The sequence below is a fragment of the Molothrus aeneus genome, chromosome 8, assembly GCF_037042795.1.
Source record: "Molothrus aeneus isolate 106 chromosome 8, BPBGC_Maene_1.0, whole genome shotgun sequence".
Taxonomy (NCBI): Eukaryota; Metazoa; Chordata; class Aves; order Passeriformes; family Icteridae; genus Molothrus; species Molothrus aeneus.
In genome coordinates this window covers 8,213,140-8,235,464 of record NC_089653.1, presented here as the reverse complement: position 1 = coordinate 8,235,464, position 22,325 = coordinate 8,213,140, and the positions used below count along the sequence as shown (strand labels likewise).

The following is a 22,325-nucleotide window of genomic DNA, read 5'->3' as shown; positions in this document are numbered from 1 at the left end:
AGAAAGTGTGTCTCCTTCTGCCCTCCCAGGCATGGAGAAAAAGCATCAGGCAGGGTAGGCTTTCCTCATATTTAATGCATCAAAGTGCTGCCATTTTCTCCTTCCCTCTCCAGGCTCCTGCCTGTGAGGGGCCTCTCGCCCCCACTGAGGACTGTGGGACTCAGCTGCCTTAGACACAGCCAGCTTTTCTGGCAGACTCCAAGAAGCTGGGCTAATTAGGGGCCTCACTGCTGATGGATCAACGACCTGATTCCTTCAGCAGCTTCTTGATGGCAGAAGGGCAGGGAGGGGGAAGGCTTTTCTCTAAGCCACAGCCAGAGTGACAAATTTAACCAAGTGGAAGAGCTCAGAGATTCCCCAGTGTGTCCATACCAGGACAAAGCATGTCTGTGCCTTCCCAGCACCTGCAGACAGCCCTGCTGAGAGCTGCAGAAGAGAGGTCTTTTCCTGACACCCTGACTGGAGATCCAGATCATTCACAGAAAACACATTTCTGGCCAGAGGATGTGTTTTCCCTGCCGATGCTGTAGCTCTTGCTCTCCCTGCAGTGTCCTGCTCCATATCCCACTCACCTTCCCACAGCCCTAAAACTCATGAAAGATGTGTCCACATACATGGGTCTGGCCAGCACTGACATAAGCCTCACCTGGATCAGGATTTTTCAGGATTTAGCCCTGGCTCTCCTGATCCCTCCTGCTGTGAATCCCTCCCCAGCTGATGCAGGACAGGAGGAGCAGAAAACCCCTCTGGCAGATGACAGAAGGGGACAAGATGTTCCCCACACTCCCAGCTCCAATCCAGTGGGCTTAGCTAGAGAGCTAGGAGTGCAGTGCACTGGGAACCCTCTTTACTATCACTTGGGTACTTCAGAACCTCCAGTCCTTGCCTGCAGGTACCATGTCCTTCCTGTATTAGAGTCCACTCAACTCCATGTCATCCCTTTCAGCTCCCAGGTCCTGCAAAAGGGAGCTTCCAGGGGTTTTCTAAATATTGCCAGCACTGTCCTTCGTCATCTTCATAAGTCTGCAATAGAGTTTTCCCTCCCAAAGGCAGAAAGGTCTGGATATCATCAGGGCAGCACAACGATGAACTCCCACCTTGGAAGAGATCAACCTGACATGTCATAATGTCCAAACAACTGTACAGATCTGGATGAAATTTGGGTGAAGAGGGGTTAGACAGGAGCCCTTTCCCGCAGCTGGCTCCAGGAGATGCTCATGCTCAGCTTGCCCTAAGGCACCTGGATCAGTCTCTAGAAAGGTGCTGCACTGCACCCCAGGGCTGCTTCTCTGAGCCTAGGGCAGCTGTCAGAGCCATTTCCTCTCTGGTGTGCTTTGAGCTAAAGGCATTGCAAAGGGTGTAAGGGCATATTCTGCCTCATAGCTGTCAAAATCACTGGGGCTGTACTGTAGCCTCAGGGCACAGAGTAGGCCTGCAAAGGGAGACAGTCACTCCATCAGCACATGGGCTCTTCTCAACCCAACTGACTGGAAGCATTGTGGAAATAGCAGCTCCAGCCACACAGGTGATGAGTCCCAGTGAAAGCAAGGGAAGCTGAACTCCCCTCCGCTTTGAGGGCTCCAGGGCAACCAATTAAGTTGCATGTGTTCCCTCAGGGCCTAACCATAACTACATGCCTCTAATTAATGCCTTCTACCTCCAGTGCCAACACCCAACCACATCCTAGTCATATATTACAAAAGCCATTGCAGCACAAGCCAAGTCTTTAATGGGTTGATGCACTTATCTGTATTGCACTAGACTTGTGGTTAAAGATAAATGGTGAAAACACCCTCCCTTGGATAGTCCTGTACAAATGCTGTTCTGTGGCTTTGTCAGGGCAAAAAGACAGTGCTGGAGATCCTTCCTGAAGCCCCTCCCACCCAGACCTGGAACAGGGGAGAGCAAACCTGTACTGTCCTGTGCCTCTTGGCAGCTCCCCTGCATGGGACACTCATGTGGGACCGTGGTGGGATTTTTCAGGACAAAAGACATTCTAGAAGAGGATACAGACTGCAAAATGTCTTACCAGAGAGAAGAGCCCATGCAGACTCTACATGAGGGATGGCTGCTGCCTGCCCATCTGCCAGTGCCCTACCCAGTGTCCCAGCTCCCTGTCTTGTGCTGCTCCCTCTTGCAGGAGGAACAGGGGCTTGGAAGAGTGGAGTTGTAGAGAGGCTGTAGCAAACACTGTATGCTGGGCCTCAGAATGAGCTGTAACGACATATTTCTGTAATGCCCCAGGCACACCTGCTGTTACAAAAATCGTCTCAGACTCCGTCCCAGCCCCAGGCAGCACCCGCACAGGGAGCAGGCTTCCTCCTGCACCAGCATTGCTCTGTCAAGATGAAGGCAGAAATGACAGCATGATAAAACCTGTCCTGGGATGTGGGAGGTGGGGCCTCAGCACAGCTTGAGCCATAAATAATCTCCCTACACAGCAGTTAGGGGAACAATTGTGTGGGAGTATCTCTTGGTAAAAAGATGCTCAGGCAAAGATGGTCTTGAAGGAAAGCAAGGGATTTCTGAGTGGCAGGGTGAGCTCTCCAGTGAAGACAGAGCTTCCTGGGTGCCAGCAGGTCATTCACCAGACCTGCCTCACCATGGTGAGTCACTGCACCAAAGAGACAAATTTAGTCTGAAACAGCCCAAATCACCCGAACGCCGGTGTAGCCTCCCAGGACAGGCTTGTGCTGCAGCACAGATCTTCAGACTGTTCTCCAGCTAATGTATGCAGCAATGAGATGTGATCCCTTCCCCATACCTTCAGACTCAAGATTCACATGGGGAAAGGTGGAAGGGTGTAAAGGGAAATGAGAGCAATGAATACAGAGTATTTTATGCAGACAAGAGACAGTAAGCCCAAGGCACACAGTCTGACCCAGAACAGGAAGAACACAGTCACATCCAGGATTGTGTAAAAGGCCTTGAAGGTCAGCTATAGAGGAGTAATTACAAATATAGCCAGAAAACTGAGCAAAATGGCTGTCATGAAAATGTGTGGAGGCAAATTCAAAGGACACACTGAGCAATTGAATGCAGGGGATTCATGAGTGGGATGCTGCAAAACAGTCTTGTATTTCTGTTTAGCTGGGAGCTTCCTATGCATAATCCTCTTTCAACCTTGACTTGCAGAACTTGGTCTTGCCTTACTTATTTTTATTTATTTTTTTTTTAGTCCTGACTGTATAGTCAAATTATTTTCTGAATAAGAAGTAGGAAGGTGGCATGTACAGGGAAGAGTTGAACAGAAGTCACCATGTGTTCTTGTTTTACCAACTTAGAAATGGCGTCTGGTTACACTGTGCAATCTCAGCACTGACTGACAGCAGAGCTAACCCTATGAGCTCAATACCTTCTCCCATGTAACCAAGAAGTCCAGCTGTGGTCCACTCCAACCCTGAGAGTGATGGGGGCTGTCAGACTTATCCTGCAGCCAGAGAAAAGATGGAGCCAGATCCTTTGAAAGAACCTGATGAGAGTCCAAAAAAACAAACCGTGTTGAGGGGCTTTACTGAATTTTTGTGGTACTGCATTCACCTAGCTCTCACATCTAAGAGGAGTGAATACTGCAGAGTTACTGGTGTCCTTGACAAGATCTTGACAAGTTTCTTCTCCCACTTAAGACTAGTAGAAAACTGTAAAGAAAATGGCCCCAAAGTCTTTGCAAGGCTAAAGATGTTTAGCCAGCAAGGTGCCAAGCCATCACACGGGGTGACAGATCCTAGAACATTGGGATAATGTTGGCTTGGCATCATATTGATCTCCTAAAAATAAGTTGTACCCTTGGACAGCACTAGCTTCTGGAAACCCCAGCAGGCTTACAGAAACCCAGCCAATATCTGAATACACATCTGACATGGAAATAGCTGAATTTTCAATACAAGCAAAAAGCCAAAAGGCGTAAGTGGAGGAGACTTGCCCCTTACAGCTAAAAAATCAGGAGCATCTCTGGGAAAAAATCCCTTGTGTTCCTGGCTTGAGGCTAGCTCTTCTAACCACAAAACTTCACCTCCTTCAGGGCCCAATTTCCTAAATCTCATCTCCACTTCCTAAAGGGTGAAGTGATGACCAAACTGCTTCTCAAGACTCTTCAGAAGTATAGCTGTGCATCAGCACCACCTTGAAGCAGTCGAGCTGGCTGAAGTCTCTGTTCACTTCAGGGGATGTTCATGAGGTTAAAGATACCATGCCCTGGCTCTGCAAGCTGTCAGCACCGTATGTTTCCATGCAATATACCCGAAAGCTGTAGCAGCAGCAGTTGTTGTGAGCTAATCTGCTTCCTCCCCCTGGTGCTCAGCTTGGTCGTTCAATACTATGGATCAGCTCGTGGCCTGACACAGTAGCCCTGCTTTCCCCCACAGGACATCGGTGGCCACTGGGATAACAGGAATGCCAGAAGGCTGAACAGCGTCCCCTGCGTGCTGAAGGTACCTGTGCAATACACTCCTCCAGCTGTCCTGCAAGAACTGCAGGTGTCATAGCCCAACATTCACCAGGTCCAACTCAGAAAGCTATTCTGGCAGACCTGTTTGAGGTATTACGAATCAACTAAAAATGGGTATCCAACTGAAGCTTAAAAAGGAGACTTACAGACGCCTCTCAAGAGAAATGCAGACCCAACTTTGGCAGAATATATTCCAACAGAAAGCCAGAAGCTTGCTGCAAATCTTGATTGAGCAGAACAGAGCAAATCTCTGGTTCTTCAAGCTTGTCTGCTTAGAGCTGTCCCTTCCCTGCACAGCTACAGTGGATAACACCTCCCAAGCCCTGTACTGCAGTGCTGTACAGCCATTTCACCACTGTTCTGCATGCAGGAAAACTCGATAGACATGAGCACAAAACCAGTACTGGTTTGGGATCCTTACCATTGGTGTAGACCTGGGTTGCTGAGTTCACTGAACATCCTGATGGTGTAAAGCTGTGTCTCAGCACACACCTCTACGATACACTAACAGTCTCTGATGCTCTTTCTGCATCTGCAAACAGCCTGTGGACAAAAAAAAACCCAGACCAATATGAACATTTCACAGCTGGAAAGTATCCATAATTCCTAGTACCTCACATATACATCTCAATAGCTGTAGCCGACAAACCAGCCAAACCCCTCACAGGCCAAGAGCTCTCAGGCCCTTGGGGAACTTATAAACCTTAGTGGCCCCAACCAGCCTCATGTCCAACTTCTACCACTCCTGCCCATAGGCCCAGTGATTCCATACATTGGACTCTGCCAGGTGGCACTTTTCCATTTCACAGCGGGAAGCCAAGAACAGAGTGCTATCACCACAGGGAAAGAAAGAGCTGTCCCAGGACATGGCCAAGGGCATTCTTAACTACAACAGAAAATTTAAAACCCTGCATCACTTGTCCTTTAAATGAGAAATGTGGCACTGTGCTAACTCACAGAGCCACTGGAATCCTCGAGGAGCAGGTGCTATGTGTCCTGGGGCAGACAGGGTGGGTAGTTTCCCCCAGAGGAAAGAAGACCTTTCCACAAACCAGCTTCTATGTTTCGAGGAAATGAGCAGAGCAGGGTGCACAGACAGATCATTGCTTTCCAGGAAACTTGGGACCAGGGATTTGGGATTTGTTTACTGTCTGTGGGCCCTACTCTTTTGCCAGGTGGATTTATTTATAGTTTCTATGCCCGCAGTAATCAGCAGCTCGATGCTGCACAAGTCAGCAGGTCTCAGTCCCGAGACAGAGATGGAGTCCAAGGATCTGTGCCGGCTCGGAGGTGTTATCTGGGATAACGGAGATGTGGTGTGCGAGTGCCGCACCAACGCAGACCGGGTGCCCGCCGGTGCCCGCTCCAAACCGACAGCGGGGAGGAAGGAGCTGCGTCCGTTCCTACGGGGTCGTTATGGCAACTGCGCGGGCAGGAGCCCAGGCCGCTTCTCCGCGGGGGCTGCGGGCAAAGGGGGGGACCCCACCCTGTGCCCGGGGCTGCGGAGGCAGGTGGGGCACCGGCAGGGACCGGAGCGCGAGGAGCCGGTTGGCAGTGTGCGAGGATGCGGGCTGGGAGCGGCGGGCCGCGGGCAGCCCCGGGGCGGGGACAGCCCGGTACCGGCGGAGGAGCGGGGCCCAGTGGCTGCCGGTCGGGAGTGTTATGAGAACTGCGAGCTTCTGGGATTAGCCTTTCCCGGGGATCCGTCCGCTGCTGCGGGCGGGAAAGGGCGGCACAGCCCGCTGGAAGAGCCGCGGAGCCGGGCCGGTGGCCGGGGGATCTGGCGGGGCCGTCGCTCACCGGCAGCAGCGGGTCCCGGCTCCGCGTAGTGCTGAACGGACAGCGGCGCCGCGCTGCGCATGCGCGGCCGCTCGCCGGGGCTGGGGCGTGCGCTGGGAGCGGGAATGGGGGCAGCCGGTGTGCGCCGGGAACCGGAGCCGTGGGGAATGGGGGCAGCCGGTGTGCGCCGGGAACCGGAGCCGTGGGGAATGGGGGCAGCCGGTGTGCGCCGGGAACCGGAGCCGTGGGGAAGGGGGGCAGCCGGTGTGCGCCGGGGAACCGGAGCCGTGGGGAATGGGGGCAGTCGGTGTGCGCCGGGGAACCGGGGCCGTGGGGAACGGCGGCAGCCGGTGTGCGCCCGGGAACCTGGGCAGCTGCGGGGCTGAGCAACCGGTGTGCGCCGGGGAATTGAGGCCGTGGGGAACTGAAGCGGCTGGTGTGCGCTGGGATCTCGCGTGTGCTGGGGAAACGGGATAATCGAGGAACTGGGACAGGCGGTGTGCTCTGGGGAGCCGGGGTAGCTGCGGGGCTGCAGCCACCGGAGTGCGCCGGGGAACGGGGTCCATGGGGATCTGGTGTGCCTAGCGATCTGGGATAACTGAGGAACTGGGACAGGCGCTGTGCGCGGGGGAGCGGCTGCGCCCCGTGAGCTGGGCCACCAGAGCCGGTGTGCGCGCCGCGCCGCTGGGAGCAGCCTGCAGGAGTCGCTGCGACACCAGTGGGACCTGTGGCTACCGTGGCCCACTGTGCCGCCCGGCACTCCCCGCCGCGGTCCGCTGCCTCACTCCGCTCCCGGTAGCGCGCTCCGCCGCCGGGGCGCGGCCAGGGGCGGGGCCGAAGGTGGGGTGGCGGGGCGCGCGCACTTCCGCCCGCCGCCGTGACGTCACGGGCGGCCGCCGGTGTCCAGGGCGGGTGCGGCGCCGGATGGAGCGGCCGGGAGAGCCCCGCCGGGGCGGCAGGTACCGGGGAAAGGCAGGGCAGGGCATTACAAGGCATTACAAGGCAAGGCAAAGCAAGGCAAAGCAAAGCAAAGCAAGGCTGGGCTGGGCTGGGCTGGGCTGGGCTGGGCGCTGCGGCGGCGGGCAGCGGGACGGTCTCCTGGTCCCGGCTGCCGCCCCGCTGCGGTGGCGGGGCTGCCCGGGGGCGGCTCGGGCCGAGCGAGGCCCCTTGGGACGGCGGGACGGGAATGGCCTCGGGTGAGGACCCCCCCCCAAGTACGGACTGTGCTGGGGCCGAGTGTAACCGCGGCCTCCAGCCGCAGCTCGGTGGGCTTTGGGCTGCCGGGACCCCTCTGCTCCTTCCCTTCGCGGCCCGAGGCCTCATCTTCGCGGCGACGGTGAACGTCCGCTCCTCGGAGGGAGGCTCCCTGCGGAGAGCCCGGAGCCTTGTTTCTCCCGCGGGAAGGAGCAAGCGGTCTCTCCCCCTGGCAGGGTGCCCGAGTGGCCCGGCACTGGATGCGGGGACTGGCTGACAGGTAGAGCGATGCTCGGACACGAATGCTGGGCACAGCTACTGTGCGACTGCTGCGGTAACGCTGCAGCAGCTTCTTGCTGCTTCGCTGAGGGACGGGGCCTTCTTCAGCAGCTGGTGGAAAGCCCCACCCAAGCTCTCCTGGAGGGCACTATGGGCAGGTAGACTCGGATGCCTGAGCAGTGAACGTCCCAGGCTGGGGAGGTGGTGATGCAGGCAGCAGGCACGTGCCCTGCTGGTTGCTTGCCAAGGGGCTGTTCCCTGTGGGCTGATTGAGGGAATCGTCGCCGAGTCTGAGTCTTTCTTTTTGGCTGTTCTAGAGGCACCCGGCAGTAGGTGTGAGCTGATCTTGCCTGGCTCCTGCAGTAGCCTGGCTCTCTGGTGTCTGATGATGAGCGTGACCCCGACCAGGGGATGCCTCCTGGACCTGCCCTGGGAAGACATCTTGGTTCCACATATCCTCTGTCATCTGCCACTGCAACAACTCCTGAGCTTGCAGAGGGTCAGCAAGTCATTCCAGTCTCTCATCCAGCTGTACCTGGCCAACATGCGCTGCTTTGACTCAAGCCAGGTATTGGATGGCTCTGAGGCTGGGGGAGGACACAGATGTCCTACTGCTCTGGAACTAACAGGAGAGCATCTATGTGGGGAAAAGAAAGGGTAGGCAAGGAGGGTAGTTTCTGCTCAGAAGCTTGGGTTAATAGTTCAGGTGTCAAACTGGACAGATGGGCTTAGGAAGGAGAGGCAGTGATTCAGGGCCCAGCAATGCCAGTGTCTTGAGTAAGAGGCCCTGGGAGGAGTAAGCTTGGAAACTCCACCCAGGCCATTATGGGGCACTGGCTGGCAGTTTGGAGTTTTGGAGTGGCATGTCCTCACGAAAGTTGTGCAGTAGGTTGGGTCTGATGGGAGATAACTCTGCTTGGTCTTTAGGGAAAGTTGGTGCTACTCCTGGGAGCCACTGCCTGGGACAGACTGGAGTAGCTGCTATTCTGTGAGGACACAGAGTGGTCTAGCAAAGGGATATTTGGAGAGCGGAGGTGTGGAGCTCATCATGAGGATATAAATGCAGGAGTGATAATGTGGGATGGAGAAACCAGGGTATCGTCTAGCTTGTGGCAGTAGCATTGGCATGAAGTGAGCAGTCTGATGGTAGAGTTTGCCTTGGGATGAGGACAGGGGATGGCTTTGGTCACTATTGTCACAGAAGAAGAGAGGAGGGGAGAGAGTATTTGGTGGGGACCAGGCTTATCTGAAACCCTGGGGGGATGCCTCATTCTTCCTGGGTTCCCCACGCAGATCGGACCTGCCATCCCTCGGGCCGCTTTTGTTAACCTTTTGAAGGACAATGAAGTTCTGCAGCAGCTGGCACTCCAGAACTGCTCCGAGTGGCTGACGGACCGGGAGCTGCTCCCAGTCATTGGGCAGAACCACCACCTGCACCAGATCCAGCTGAAGGGCTGCGCCCAGCTCAGCCGCCATGCGCTGGTGGCCATCTCGCTGAGCTGCCCCCAGCTGCGCCAGCTCTCCCTGGCTCACTGTGAGTGGGTGGACAGCCTGTCTCTGCGCAGCTTGGCTGACCACTGCAAGGCCCTGGAGGCTGTGGACCTGACGGCCTGTCGCCAGCTGAAGGACGAGGCCATCTGCTACCTGGTGCAGAAGTGTGGCAGGCTCAAGTCTCTGTCACTGGCTGTCAATGCCAATGTGGGCGACGTGGCAGTTGAGGAGACTGCCAAGTGCTGCCCAGAGCTGGAGCACTTGGACCTCACGGGGTGTCTACGAGTCAAGAATGACTCCATCAGGTACTATGCAACATGGGGGGCCAGAGTGGGGATGGCAGGTGTCTGGGATGGGGAGAGGGAGAGAACCAGAGAGTAAAGTCATGTTTCTTCATGCTGAAAGCAGTGAGAGCTTAGTCTGAGAGAGAAGCCACTAGCAGGCCCTTCAGGGGAAGCACTGTGTGCTATTGACAGCAAATTTCCCAGCATATCATGGAGGATAGGTCTGGGATCCGGATGTCCCTTGACTTTATCTCATACCACCATGGTGCTGTCCCCAAAGTATGGTGCATGTGTGGCACAGTCATGAGCGCTAGGCTGCTGGGAGTAAAGAGGAGTGTGAGTGGTGCACTTAGGAGTCCTGACTTGCAACTTGCCTATGTTGTCTTTCTTGGCAGGGTCCTGGCTGAGTACTGTCCCAAGTTGCGCTCGCTGAAGGTCAAGCATTGCCACAACGTGGCTGAGTCCAGCTTGAGCATCCTCCGGAGCCGTGGGGTGGAGCTGGATGTGGAGCCTCCACTGCAGAGGGCTCTCGTTCTGCTGCAGGATGTGGTTGGCTTCGCCCCTTTCATCAACCTTCAGATCTAGAACTGCTGCTGCTGGGGAGGGGGGGACTGACACAATGCTGGGATCCCAGAAGGATGCCGGAACTGGCTGCTGTAGGGACATGCAGAGGGAGAGGTCAGTCCCATTGGTGAGGCTGGCCTAAGTGGAGCTCACTCTTTCCTCTGGGGCTGTGTAGCAGCCACTGAGTGCTCATAAGTGGACTTCATTGGTGCCTCTGGAGAAAGTAACTCCCTCTGCAGTGGCGTGGAAAGAGCGAGTGATTTGCAGGAACACCATGGTGCTGAACAGGTGCTTGGTCAGGCCAACTGATAGATAGGACTTATTATTTGTTGTATTTTAAATCTTTAAGCAGCGGCTGTCCAGAAAGCAGGGGAGTATTTGATGGGGGATTGTCCCCTGGGGTAGGTGTGCAGGGCATGCCAGCAGAGCTGTGGAACAAAGCAGACCAGCTGGAGCAGAAAGAATAGCTACCAACCCTCCTCTTGGGAGAGGGCAGGCCCCTCTGGGCTCTGGGAGGAGGGCAGTGAGCCTAAGCTCCAGCCCACAGCCACTGGCTAGCCTGGCACCAAAGGACTAGCATGGCCCCAGTACAGGCAGTGTGTCTGCCCAGGCCTAGTGTGCTGGTTTAGGCTGGAACAAGGTGGGAATTGTGCTCCAAATGGCAGTTTGATTGACAGAAAAATGCCAAACCTAGCTGTGCTGTCACTGAAAGCAGTTGGTCATTGCCATTTGTTTCTTCCAGCATCTGACTTAATATTTTAGTAGTGCTCAGGCCTGCTACTGTATTTTGCTCCCAGTTGTGTGGCTGGAGCTTTGGCTCTCAACAGTGGTGAGAAATGGCAGGAGCACTGACTCTGCTATCAGCTGGAGTTTATGGAGAGAGCTGCAGATTGTGTTGGCAGGGGGAGCCTAGTGCTGGAGTTGAGCCTAAGCCCTTTAATCCGCTAGGCAATTAATCAAACAGCAGCTGCATCTTGAGAACGTGATGAAGAGAGTAATTAGAGGAAGAGAGGATGACCCTGCTCCTGTCTTTGGAGGCAGTGTTTTAAAGCATGTGCACGCTCTGGCTGAACTACACACCAACTCACATCATCTTTATTAATACTGGCACTCAAAGCAACAGTGCACAAAGACTTGTTAAAAAGGTTGCTGCAAAAGCACATGCCACATCTCAGATCTAAAAATGTCCCATGCAAGGAATAGCAGAGAATGCCCAGGTCCTGGAGAGCCACTGCAGTGTGCCCGGGGGGGCAGAGGGATAGCTACACAAGGAGAGAAGTCTGCTCAGCCAGGTTAGTTGAGGAAACTGAAAGCAGTGTCCTGGTTTCCAGGTTAGTTCAAGTTAGTAGCAGGTGAAGTCGACCTCATTCCTAGCACCACACATCCATCCTGCCATGCCTGGCAGTGAGGTGGAAGGTTGAAGAGCAGGAGGACCTGGCTGTCAGTGGAATTTATACTTCCTGGCTGGTTTTAGGCTGATGTAGGTTCTCTTCATCTCCTCACTCTCAGGCTTCTTGATGTCTTTGTACCTCTCTCCTTTTGTGCTCACCACCTGGTTATCAATATAGCGGATCAACTTCTTGGGAGCCTGGAGAGGAAAGATATCAACACCAAGTGGATGGACAGCCACACTGCTAGAGAAATGGAGGGGGCAAGCAAAAGCAGAGCTGCACTATGGGAGGTGACTGGGTGGGCTGCTTTACCATTGTCTGTGTTGGGAATCTTGGCCAAAACTGGGAAGGGTGCTATCTGATGGGAGGGAGCAAGAGCCATGGTAGTCAGAAAAGGTAAGAACTGGCATTTCCTGCAGCACCTTAGCTGAGCTAATCTTCCCTCTTTGACTGACAGGTTCTATGAACAGACCTGCCTTTGGCCTGCCCTGTTGTTTTTTTGGACTTGCAGCCTGGTTTTATTTTAACCTTTGGGACATTTAAACTGCTGGTGAGCTGGGCCTGCTTACCTCTTTGGGTGGAGCTGGCCGATGTGTTTTCTGATCGTCTGCACTATCCACCATCATGTATCTGAAACACAAGAAGCATTCAGTGAACACTCTAACATACATTACTGGGGGCTACTCACAGCCTATGTCCCTTCTCCCCTGGCTGGTTTGTGTCCTACTTGCCTAGACTGCAGCTAGGAAAACGTGTTCCCCTCTGGGTGAAATGGGCAGGAAGTATGTCACCCTTCTGGTGAGAATCTAGCGGGATTCTCCTGGAGTGGCATCCTTAGCTGTATGTGAAGGGTATTGAAAACTCAGGTGGTTGAGAATGCTGACAGCCACTGCAGAACTGAGAGAGGTACTGAGGTCTGCTGTGTTCTGCCATCAGGGCAGCTTTGTTCCTTCTCAGTGCTAGTGATGGCAGCCAAATGAGACATAGGTGAGATTACAGGACCAATCTGTCTGCTTTTGCCCTGAATGATGGTGTTCCTTTCACACTCCTCCTACTACTTGACTGTGAAACAGGTCTGTGCTGGAAGCAACTTGATAAAAGCATCACCTCATTTCCTATGTAATTGAAACATCAGGGTCCAAGCATTTGCTTGCTGTACTGCTGAGTTGCTACTCTGAGATTTTGGTGCTGGTTTAGCACAGGTGACCATGACTTCTCCCTCAGTAGTTAGTATAGTTACTCTTGTGTATCTTCAGCTATGGCCATCTGCTTTCTGTACCTGTGCTTGAGTGATGTTTAAAGTACAGGATGTTGCCAAAATGTCATTAAAGTGAAGTTCTCAGAAACATAACAAGAAGCTGGTGGTTTTTTTTCCCTTGCCTGTCCCTCTGAAATGAGCCTGCACAGGAGATGGGCAAGGACAAGGATTACTACTTCTGCCTGGATGCTGTTCTGCCTTGCTTTATCTTTCCTAGCCTATCGACTGTTTATTTTGTCCCTGGGGAGAATGTAAAGTGGAAAAGATGTGGCTGGATAGACGTGTGGAAGCTGTATGCCTGCATGAGGATACTCATGAAAGATGTGATCTTAAAGCAGAGAGATGAAACCACAGTGTGGGTTCTCCCATTGAGAATTCTGTTTGAATGCTTTTAGAAATGAATATAGGTAAACTTTCATTCCCAAGAAGTCCATAGGACTTCAGAGAGGTTTCTTTAAATGCATTGAATTCACACCTTCAGCAGTTGAGATTCAATCTTCCCAGTGCTGTTGTATAGGCAGTCTCTTGAAGGTATCTTTAACCTTGTTTGGACTGTCTCCAAGAATGGAGGTATGAATGAGTTACTGTAGTTCTACAGGTCACCATGTGTTTGTTACCTGAGCTGCAGCATGATGTTTGTGCCTTGAACCTTTAACCAGGACCTCAGCTAACAGCACTGTGACTTACACTGCATCTATAGGAGGCTGAAACCTTGCACGCAGCCAGTGCTGTGACCCAGCTGGTACAGGTCATGTGTTTCTGTGCCAGAGCTCTAAAAGAAACCAAACCTGTTCTGTTGTTTAGGTTTTGTGGGTTGTTTGTTTGGGTTTTTGGGTTTTTTGTGTGTATGTGTTTGGTTAGTTGGTTTTTTCATTTTTTTTTCCTTCTTCCCAGCTGATGATTGTATTTGTGCTTAGATGTGTTCAGCCAATACCCACCCCTAGTTCTTTATAGACCACACTGTTCCCCAAACTGCTACCTCTTCATTGATTTGGAGCAAAACAAGGGGTTCTTTGCTGCTGGGTACTTACTTCTGTAGGATGACCTGTTTTAGCTCCTCGTGGTTGGGTGCTCTGCGAGGCCGTGCCAGTTCCTGGGAGGAGACAAGTTGGTGTGTGAATAGCACAACAGGGCATACAGCTTACCTGCTAGCTCAGTGAAACCAGCTGCTGGTGGAGCACTCCAGGGGGAAAGGGGTGCCAGCCACAGCTCCACTGGGGTCCTGCCTTGGTGGGCACAGCCTATACTAGGAGAGCCAGGGGAGGGAAAGGAGCTGTTGCTCTGCATGATCCTCCTGGCTTATTGTGCATAAAGTTTCTGCAGTCAAAATTTCTGCTTGTAGCAGACAGCTGTGGCACCTGTATGTCCCTGAGTTCTGCCCTGCTCCTTGGCCCACTGCCACCCTGGTCAGAGTACAGTACCTTCACACTCGCACCTGCTGGGCCTATTTCCACCTTCTCCTCCACAATTAACTGCACTGCCTCTTCCAAGTTCCCCAAGGTCATGGCGAGAGCCTTCTCTGCCTGGTTCACAGTACAGGCTGGGAACATCTCCAGGAGCAGCTCCACCCCATCCTTCAAGTCAGCACCTTCCTAGTTGGAGAAAGAGACAGTGGTAAGTTGGGGATGCAGTGAGGAGAGGGCTACTGAAAAGGGCCTCTGTTTTTTCATAGTCAGGAAATTCAGCTTGCCTTTTGCTGAAAGCTCTCTCTCCTTACCACCATTACTAAATCTGATTCCTGAAGCTAACAGGGGACTGTATCTTTGGAAAGACCAACTCCTCTCTCTCTCCTTTGATCTCCTCCCTCTGTATTTCACCTTGCTTTAAAGCATGGCTCCTGTAACCTGACTCATCTGTGTGGCCATGCTTAAGAGTGAGTGAGCTTCCTGGACCCTGTGGTGCGAATGCCTGACTCCTGCCCACCTTGTGAAGTTATATGTACTTTGATTAGAAAGGAAAGGGCCTGCTAAACACTGACCTGATGCTACATCAGAAGGCATCACCATAGCAGCATTTTCTAGAACGCTGTGGACACAGAATGCTTGTACTGCAGAGCAGGAATAGATCAGTACTGGAGAAACAGCAAGCAGGGTGTGGGGGAGGAAGCTGGGGTTGATGTAGAAGGTACTGCAGTACCTGTAGCTGCTGTGGGATTTCTGAAGGCACTGGGACAGGCTCTCTCAGCCATTGCTCTTGCTTACGCTTTCCAGCCACTGAAAAGGATGAGCCAGAGCATTGGCTCACAGTCTGTCAGCACATAATTTTCTGACAGTCTTGCTCAGGCCATACAATGGAGAAGATCATGGACAGAAGTGATGCTGTGTCACAGCCTATGCTGTCCAGAGCTGGAAAATGCCCTCAGGTGGTGCTGGTAGCCTAGTGCTGTGTGCCTGTCCCGTGTTCCTGCTCCTCTGCGGGGTACTCCTACCTGGGCCCCGGCTCCGTCTGTTACAGTGCACAGTCTTTCCCCGTTGCAGGCTCCAGCTCCAGCCTCCTGGCCCTTGGTGAGATCTTCAGAGGACGCTTCACTCCTGCTTTCCACAGCCTTTTGGCCAAGTTTTTCTTAAAGACACAGTGATATCTCCTGAGGAACAGTCCCACTAAGGCTAGAGCTCTGTGCTTTCTGTTGGCATTAGATTGCTAGTGCATTGTGTGCCAAAGCAAATCTCTTCTTAAGTGACAATACTTGGAAGCACTACTGTTTCTCCTGCCCTTAGCAGGGATAGCTGCAGCTCTGCTCCCACTGATCTGCAGGAAGCCAGTGCTAGCACATGCTGGAGTGCCCGAGTTCTGCATTTCCAGGCTGTAAAGGGCACGGGCTGCTTGCAAATTCAATTATACTTTTCAATTCTCAGTCCACTAGTGCTTTGGTTGTGGATACTTCTATTTCTAAGAATTCCCTGGTATTTGCTCTTTGAACTAAGGTGTAGTTTTGATTTTAAACTTGGGAATACACTATGGTAGTCCTCAGGCTGCATGCAAGCCAGCACATCCTGTGATCAGGTTACTCTGGATGGATTTCTTTTTTTACAGGCTCTTTTTCCCACTGTAGGAAGAACCATTTCACTTTTGTTCTGTCCTAAGACTGGAATGGTGCTTTCCTTCCACACTCTGGCTACATCAGAATCCTCAAAGGGTAGGATGCAGGGGAGCAGAGCAGAAGATTTTGTCAAGTTCAAGAAAGCAGTAAGAAAGATAAAAGACAGGACTGTCTATTCTACATTGTGTAGCCTACTGGCAAGGCAGCAGTGATGTTGCTAGACCAGCAAAACTCAGACTGGTTATGTCCTGAAAGATTTGATATCCAGGCACTGCAACCTGTCTGTTCCTTAGTGGAAAGTACCCATGGAGTTAATTGATACAGCAATCCAGCTGGCCTGTGAATGCTGAGGTTAGAAAGGGCCATTGTCACAGCGTAGTCTTCTGCAGTCCTGCAGAGTGCAGGTCAGAGCACATCACTGATTTTGCATCTGTGCCAGGGTTCATGGATGAACAGGAAGTGAGCTTTGAGGATGCTCAAAGTTAGATGTTGTATCCATGCACTCAGCTGGATACCCTATTTGATGATGTACCTGATAAAGGCTGCCCAGTGGTAGTGCCACTTAGGCAGATGGCTATCAGAGGCAGGCAGAAATCCTCTTTCAGAATTAACTTACAGCAGAATTTCAACAAGCAGCCCTGAATTAGTTAGTTCTTTCTTATTACTCTGGCTTTGATCTCAATAGAGGTATTTGGAGAATTGATCAAGTGTTTTTCACTTCAGTATGTCTTGGACAGTATTCCATATGACTCCAACCTACCATCTCCCATTTGTTAATGTGAAAAACCTGACTGTTGGAAAAAAAACCCCCAAACCTGTCAATCAATTTGGGCCACCTTATAAGTTCCTAACTGTGGCAAACAAGTTTGTACTTTTTCTGTGACATTGTTCAACTCCAAATATTAAGGCTAAAACTACAGATCTTGTGCTGACATTGTTTGTGTAACTCACCTTTGTTGCGAGCTTCACAAAGCCTTTCTGAGAGGGAGAACATCATTTCACAAACATCCCCACTGCAAGAGACAGAAGCTGTATAATAAGCATGAAGAATAAAAGCACTAGCCTCTCCTACTTGGCTACCATTTTATAGAAAGACAAAGCTTGATGGGAAGCCCAGTAAAATCAACTGGTATTTCAGATTACCAAGGACCTACTTGCAAACTATACTAGGATTAGCATCTGTGTATTCAGGCAAAGAGTGACTTATCATGATGGCTCAGGTTTAGTACTAATACATTTTCAACTGGATATAACAAAAGAATTTGTAGTACTGGGGGTCTTGGGGCTAGGCCCTTGATGCATGGCATACACATACAAACCAGTAACAATCGCATACCTGTGGATTTCTGCAAAACCAGGGATATATGCCTCCATCATTTCCACAAAGGTGTCCATGTCAAAAGTCTCTTCAGGGGATTCTGGTGAGCCCAGCTCTTCCAGGACACCCGTGATGTAAGAGAAGAAAACATCATCCATCCCACTGGAGACAAAGAGAACACAGACAGCAAGGTCAGCAGGCCCATTTTTTCCTTTCTCTCCATCCCCATTCTGCCTAACCTTGTGTCTTTCTAATAGAGCAGCAGGACCTATGTGACTGTATGAGGAGATACCACCCCTAAGGCCAAGTAGCAGGTGGTCAGCGGTTGAGAGGGAAGCATTAACAGATAAATAGTGCATGTGTTCCTACTGCCTGGGCAGCACTGAATGAAAGTCCCAGTGTGTTCCAGAGGCTGTGCTCCTGTGGTTGCTTCAGCTGAGCTAACCAAAATATTCCAGGTGTTCAAGACCTTGGCTGTTCTCTATTGACTGGTATTTCAGGTGAGTTACACTTTCTGTGGGATACAGTGTTCTCTGCTTGCTGCTCTCCATGCTGGTGTCAGGAACACGCTTGCTGCTGTGTTCCAGCCTCAAGGTGGCTGTATCTCAGCATACAGGGAGAGGCCTGACAGAGATGATCCTGCTCAGAAAGCCATTTAGGAGCACTGTGGAATGAAGGAAATCCCATATCCTAATGGGTATTACTGGACAGGAAATTAATCATCTTGCTCATCAAAGAAATGCCATTGCTAGATTGCAATGCTAAACTATAGTTATTCCAGCATTCCCATCAGAGCCTATGCAAATTACCTACATCCTGGATCTGGCTTAAGAGGGAGCAACACAAAATACAGGAAAACTACAGAATTCAGTATAATGCACAGAGTGACAATGCAGGAGCAACGATACTGGAACTGCCTATCTCAACATACCTGAGATCTGCTCCAGGGATGTGGGACTGGATGAAGCGTGTCAGTGTGTCTTGAATGATTCTTTCAATCTCCATATCTCTCTAAGCCTTTTCCTTTAAAAAAAAAGAAGGAAAAACTCTGTGTAATTTTAATAAAATAAAAATATCAAGATCAAAATGCAGGTATGGTATAGGCAACTGTGCTCTTCCCATGAGAACAATTCACAAACTTCTCCAAAGTCTTATCTTCTCTGGGTAACAGCAGGCAAAGATAGCCATAAAAAACTGCAGTATGAGGATCCACTGGAAAAAGGAGCCCAATATCTTAGGCCTCTCCTGACTGTCTTGATGCTGTCAGTATGCAGCTGTACCGTACATTTAACAAGTCCCCTCTGGGAAGCAAAGCTGGAAATGCAGATGTGTCCAGCTGCAGGAACCAGGGACTCCTTCTGAGCTGGAAGACTGTGCTGTCCAGTGAGGAAGAAACAGGGAGCAGGCTTGTACACTCCCTGCAGAAAGGGGTGGACCTTCCAGCCAAGAGCATAGGCAGTGATGCTTGGACTTGACTCAGGAATGAGTGGGAGGAAGGGTAATGTCTCCTAAAGAAAGGACATCCTAGAGTATATTTTACAGGGAAATACCAAGCAGGGCACAGACAAGTAGTCTGCCAGCCAAAATATCAAAGGTCTCCAGGTCAGGCATGGACTGCCAATGGAATCCTGCCCAAACAGGAGCCCGTTGTTGTGCTCAGTAAATGAGCCATTCTAGAGCTGATGCAGCTGCAACAAGGGGCACTTGATAACCCAAAACTCAGGGGAGTTCTAAGAATCACAGAGCTCCTGCAGAAGCAGTGGCAGAAGGGGGCTGCCCACAGCCCTGCTTTGGCTATCAGTACTGAGCCTGGACTGAACAGGGTGGAAAAAAGCTGTTTCTTAACCATTCCTTCCCCTTGGGGTCTACAGAGCTGCTGGGTGGACAAATTCTTGGTATAAGCACCAAGTTCTTCCCAGGAAGGAAACCAGCCTTGCATTTAGAGAAACTGATGTGGTCATTGGCCAGAGAGGTTCCAAGGGTCATCATGCTCCCATCAGTGCAGCTCTCTCATTTCAACTACACTAGGACCTGGCCAGGCCTGTTTGACACAGAACTCATAGAACAGTCATATAGCTTACTAAACAGACAATTCTGGTGTCCCATGGGAATCAGAAAGGTTTGGCATTTCCAAACTAGAGGAGTCTTCCAGAGTTAGCAGCATATAAACAAAACCACCCCGTGACACTCAGCCAAATTTAGAATTACATAACTCGGGACATCAAAACTCCTTCTGCATTAAACTTTCAAATGCTACACTTCTTCTAGTGATGACCTGCAATAGTTAAGGGGGAGATTCACTAGGAGAGCTTATCCTATGTGCTCAGTTTTGTGTGTGATTTACAATGCACAAAATTATCTACAACCCAAAGGCAAGAGAAATCACTCTCCTGAGAGCTCAGGTTTCCTGAAAAGATGTTACCATACTTCTAAACTTCCAGTCATAATTGCAATGTGGGTTTTAAGATCACTTCACTAGTTCTCACTGATTCAAATAAATTTGTGAAACTCCTTCTGCATTTCTTGTTGCAATATGGGTTCTGTGTAACATGTTGCACAGAATCTATTTTTAAAAGCATATGATGAAATGATACTCCTATTGCTCTGCTCACAGCCTTACAGTTTTGCCCTGTCAGAACATGAGAGCTTCAGCTCCTGGAAATTCCTGTCATTTTCTGACAAACCCCAGTCTTTAAACACTGGGTTTTTTTATCAAGGAGTGAGCAGTGGAGCACTGTATGTCATCTCATTAAGTCAGGCTTAGTTTGAAATGCCAGCAGTGCTTATTTGAATCACATAACCTCAGGCAGAGAAAAGTGGAATCAGTTCTCAAATGGTGAATGTGAAAATTATTCATTTTCTGTATTAGATGCTTTGGCCAGTTTCCTACCCTATTTCAGTCCTGAGAACCTAGCAATCTCAACAATCTCCATCCCCTTGTATTCTCCTTCCCAACATGTTAACGTCAAATTTATTTTGGTGGCTTGGTGGGGCTTTTTGTAAAACAAATGTAGAAATAATATCCCTCTAAAAGTACCATTGCTCTTGTGGTGTATGAAATAGGTACTTATGGTATATTGAAGAAAAGTTGGTATGAATCTGTCTTCCTCAAAAAAAAAAAAAAAAAAGGCAAGAACTGTTTGCATACAGCTAGATTGTTTTGGAAGGCTCTTTCAACTCCAACTTCAGTAATCATTCTCAAATGGTCAATGTGATGGAATGGGAATGACTGAGACCCTTGGACTTTTTACTAACAAGACAGACTCAAGCAATTTAGCAGAATGTTTCTGAACTAAGGAACTGTATATCAACTTTTATGGGATCATAAATTTGCCTACCGATGACTAGAGGTATCTTCAAGTGGAAGGAGGTGGGTGTTGTATCCTTGGATGTTTCTCAGAACAGGTTAGAGCAAGTTTATGTAAATCTGATCTGAGAAGGTTCATTTAGCTCAAGTGTCAGTGAGTGAATAATGGGACAGGGATGGTTCACTGAGCTCTGAGTTTTTTTTCTGAAAAAGCACAGAGCATGTCTTATGCTGCTTGGTGTGTCTGTGCTTGGGGAAGTGCATTGCTCTGGGATATAAGGCCCCCTCAGTGCAGCTTGTGACATACAGGCCCAGAGCGAACTTCTGAAAACACACGTGCAGGACAGAAAATGAGCTGTGGCTATACTCCACTGAACTATTTAACTCAAACTTTGCTGGCTTAAAAGAAAGCAGGCTAAATGACAGTTTACAAACAATTTCAGTGCTTCTATTTTTTGTTTTTCTTGCTAAAGAAGTCCCTGAAAGTGCTTTCACAGTGTGGCTGCTATGGGAAAGCAGACTGAAGTCACTGTGAGTGTTAACACAATTAACTGCTTAATGCTCTAAAATTAACATAAGACTTTTGTTCATAGCTTAGTCCCAGTAAACTACAGTGATAGAAGATAATAATGCCAGTGGCCAGGCTCTGCCCTCCCCTCTAGATCTACACTGGAAAGCTGCACTTGGATATTCTGTTGAGACAGGGCCCTTACCGGAACAGACGTGTCACCTGTGCGAGGTCTTCGGCTCACGGCCACTGTTTGTGAAGTCACTTCAGTGCCTGCAGAGGAGTTGACAGTCCATCCTATGACTGCCAGGCTCAAGCCATGAATGAGGGAACCCCTTTATGGGAAAGGAAAGCTGAATTAGCTGAAGCAGGAGCACAAGAGAATAATTCTGTATACTGGTGTCTTTATGCTTTATATCACTTGTGACCATTTCCCCTAACGCAGAGGGTGCAGCTTTATTCTTTGGCATAAAATGTACTTTGTGAAAGGATAACGGCTGTGAGAACGGTATACCTGTCACCCTTCAAATTCACTGCGACGCTGCAATGTTTTCCAACATCCACGGTTCATGCAGCAAGGCCAGCAGTGGTCCCTGCACATCACCAACATACTGCAAAGGCACTGCTGGCCTCATCGCCACGGCCGAGCAGGAGTTGTCTCTCGAGGCTTCGAGGAGACACACCGGAGAGCGAGCACCGGTGTTCTGCTGTGCTGGTGGCCCCGGCCGGAGCCCCAGGCGGGAGCGGCGACACGGGCCGGGCGGCTTTCAGCGCGCTCGGGCTGCTGCCCGCCACCGGCGGGCCACACTCCCTGCCGGGGGCTGACAGCGAGGCCGCAGAGTGTCCAGAACACGCGGGGCACGGGCCGGGTCCCCCCGCCGCGCCGCCCGCACCGTGGGTCGGTCCCCGCACCCCGGAGGCTGCGCCTTACCCTGCCCGGCCCCCTGGCCCGTCTCCCGCCCCCCGTGCTGCGGACCCCGGAGAGCCCCACTCCCGGGCTCCCCGACGCTGTGTCCCGGGTCCCCAGTCCCGTATCCCGCGTCCCCTATCCCATATCCCGTGTCCCACATCCCGTGTCCCCGCGGGCGGGGCGGTAACGGGCGCGCGCCGCCGCCGCCGGGGGTTAGCGGTCACCTGATCGCCCGCGCGCCCCCGCCGCGCCGTCCTCCCTGCGCGCGGGGCCCGCGCGGCGCGCTTGAACGCGTCACGTGGCCACGCCAGCCGCCAGCCGCTGAGGCGCGCGCGGCCCGGCAGGGCGGGGCGGGGCCGGGCCGGGCCGGGCCGGGCAGGGCGGCTGCGCGCTGCCGCTCCCCGCGCCGCCATCTTTGCTGTGGGCAGCGGCCCGGGCAGGCGCGGCGCGGCGGGAGGGATGGGGGCGCTTGGCGGAGCCACCCCGGGAAAGGGTGCCCGGAGCTCTCCTCGCTGCCAAGTGCCAGAAACGCGTTTCCTGCTGAGAGTAACACGC

The 22,325-nt window shown here is 51.6% G+C and overlaps 3 protein-coding genes across 7 annotated transcripts in view; 1 reads left to right on the top strand and 2 right to left on the bottom strand.

The window, feature by feature from the left end:
- Window positions 1-6,281, bottom strand: part of PSD (pleckstrin and Sec7 domain containing) — a 43,638-nt gene extending 37,357 nt beyond the window's left edge. The window contains exons 1-2 of the mRNA XM_066554652.1: window positions 6,248-6,281; window positions 4,869-4,990 (exon numbers count right to left, since the gene is read on the bottom strand). The gene's annotated coding sequence lies outside the window, so the exon portion shown is untranslated. The remainder of the gene's footprint in view (window positions 1-4,868; window positions 4,991-6,247) is intronic.
- FBXL15 (F-box and leucine rich repeat protein 15) lies at window positions 5,878-12,775 on the top strand. 3 transcript variants are annotated; one of them, XM_066554661.1, is made up of 4 exons: window positions 5,878-5,958; window positions 8,017-8,267; window positions 8,993-9,495; window positions 9,870-12,775. In XM_066554661.1, exons 2-4 carry the CDS (start codon window positions 8,085-8,087, stop codon window positions 10,057-10,059), a joined length of 876 nt encoding a protein of 291 aa, XP_066410758.1. In that variant the 5' UTR covers window positions 5,878-5,958; window positions 8,017-8,084; the 3' UTR covers window positions 10,060-12,775. The 3 variants fall into 3 exon arrangements, with proteins under 3 accessions (XP_066410758.1, XP_066410757.1, XP_066410760.1); XM_066554660.1 differs by lacking the exon at window positions 5,878-5,958 and adding an exon at window positions 7,110-7,185; XM_066554663.1 differs by lacking the exon at window positions 5,878-5,958 and adding an exon at window positions 7,356-7,700.
- CUEDC2 (CUE domain containing 2) lies at window positions 11,107-22,103 on the bottom strand. 3 transcript variants are annotated; one of them, XM_066554664.1, is made up of 10 exons: window positions 21,995-22,103; window positions 21,066-21,195; window positions 17,977-18,068; window positions 17,064-17,207; window positions 16,679-16,740; window positions 15,113-15,249; window positions 14,109-14,279; window positions 13,719-13,780; window positions 11,999-12,059; window positions 11,107-11,626 (listed from the first exon to the last, which is right to left on the bottom strand). In XM_066554664.1, exons 3-10 carry the CDS (start codon window positions 18,048-18,050, stop codon window positions 11,480-11,482), a joined length of 858 nt encoding a protein of 285 aa, XP_066410761.1. In that variant the 5' UTR covers window positions 18,051-18,068; window positions 21,066-21,195; window positions 21,995-22,103; the 3' UTR covers window positions 11,107-11,479. The 3 variants fall into 3 exon arrangements, with proteins under 3 accessions (XP_066410761.1, XP_066410763.1, XP_066410762.1); XM_066554666.1 differs by having other exon boundaries at window positions 15,116-15,249; XM_066554665.1 differs by lacking the exon at window positions 21,995-22,103 and adding an exon at window positions 21,375-21,706.
- Window positions 22,104-22,325: the final 222 nt, after the last annotated feature.

Bases quoted from the DNA above. Each gene is read 5' to 3' on its own strand.
- CUEDC2 (XM_066554664.1), bottom strand. From the start codon at position 18,050: ATGGAGATTGAAAGAATCATTCAAGACACACTGACACGCTTCATCCAG. The intron at 17,208-17,976 runs GTATGTTGAGAT...CTTTGTCTCCAG, and splicing joins ATCCCTGGAGCAGATCTCAG to TGGGATGGATGATGTTTTCT. The intron at 14,280-15,112 runs GGAGTACCCCGC...TTCTCCAACTAG, and splicing joins ACGGAGCCGGGGCCCAGGTA to GAAGGTGCTGACTTGAAGGA.
- FBXL15 (XM_066554661.1), top strand. From the start codon at position 8,085: ATGATGAGCGTGACCCCGACCAGGGGATGCCTCCTGGACCTGCCCTGG. The intron at 8,268-8,992 runs GTATTGGATGGC...TTCCCCACGCAG, and splicing joins GCTGCTTTGACTCAAGCCAG to ATCGGACCTGCCATCCCTCG. The intron at 9,496-9,869 runs GTACTATGCAAC...CTTTCTTGGCAG, and splicing joins GTCAAGAATGACTCCATCAG to GGTCCTGGCTGAGTACTGTC.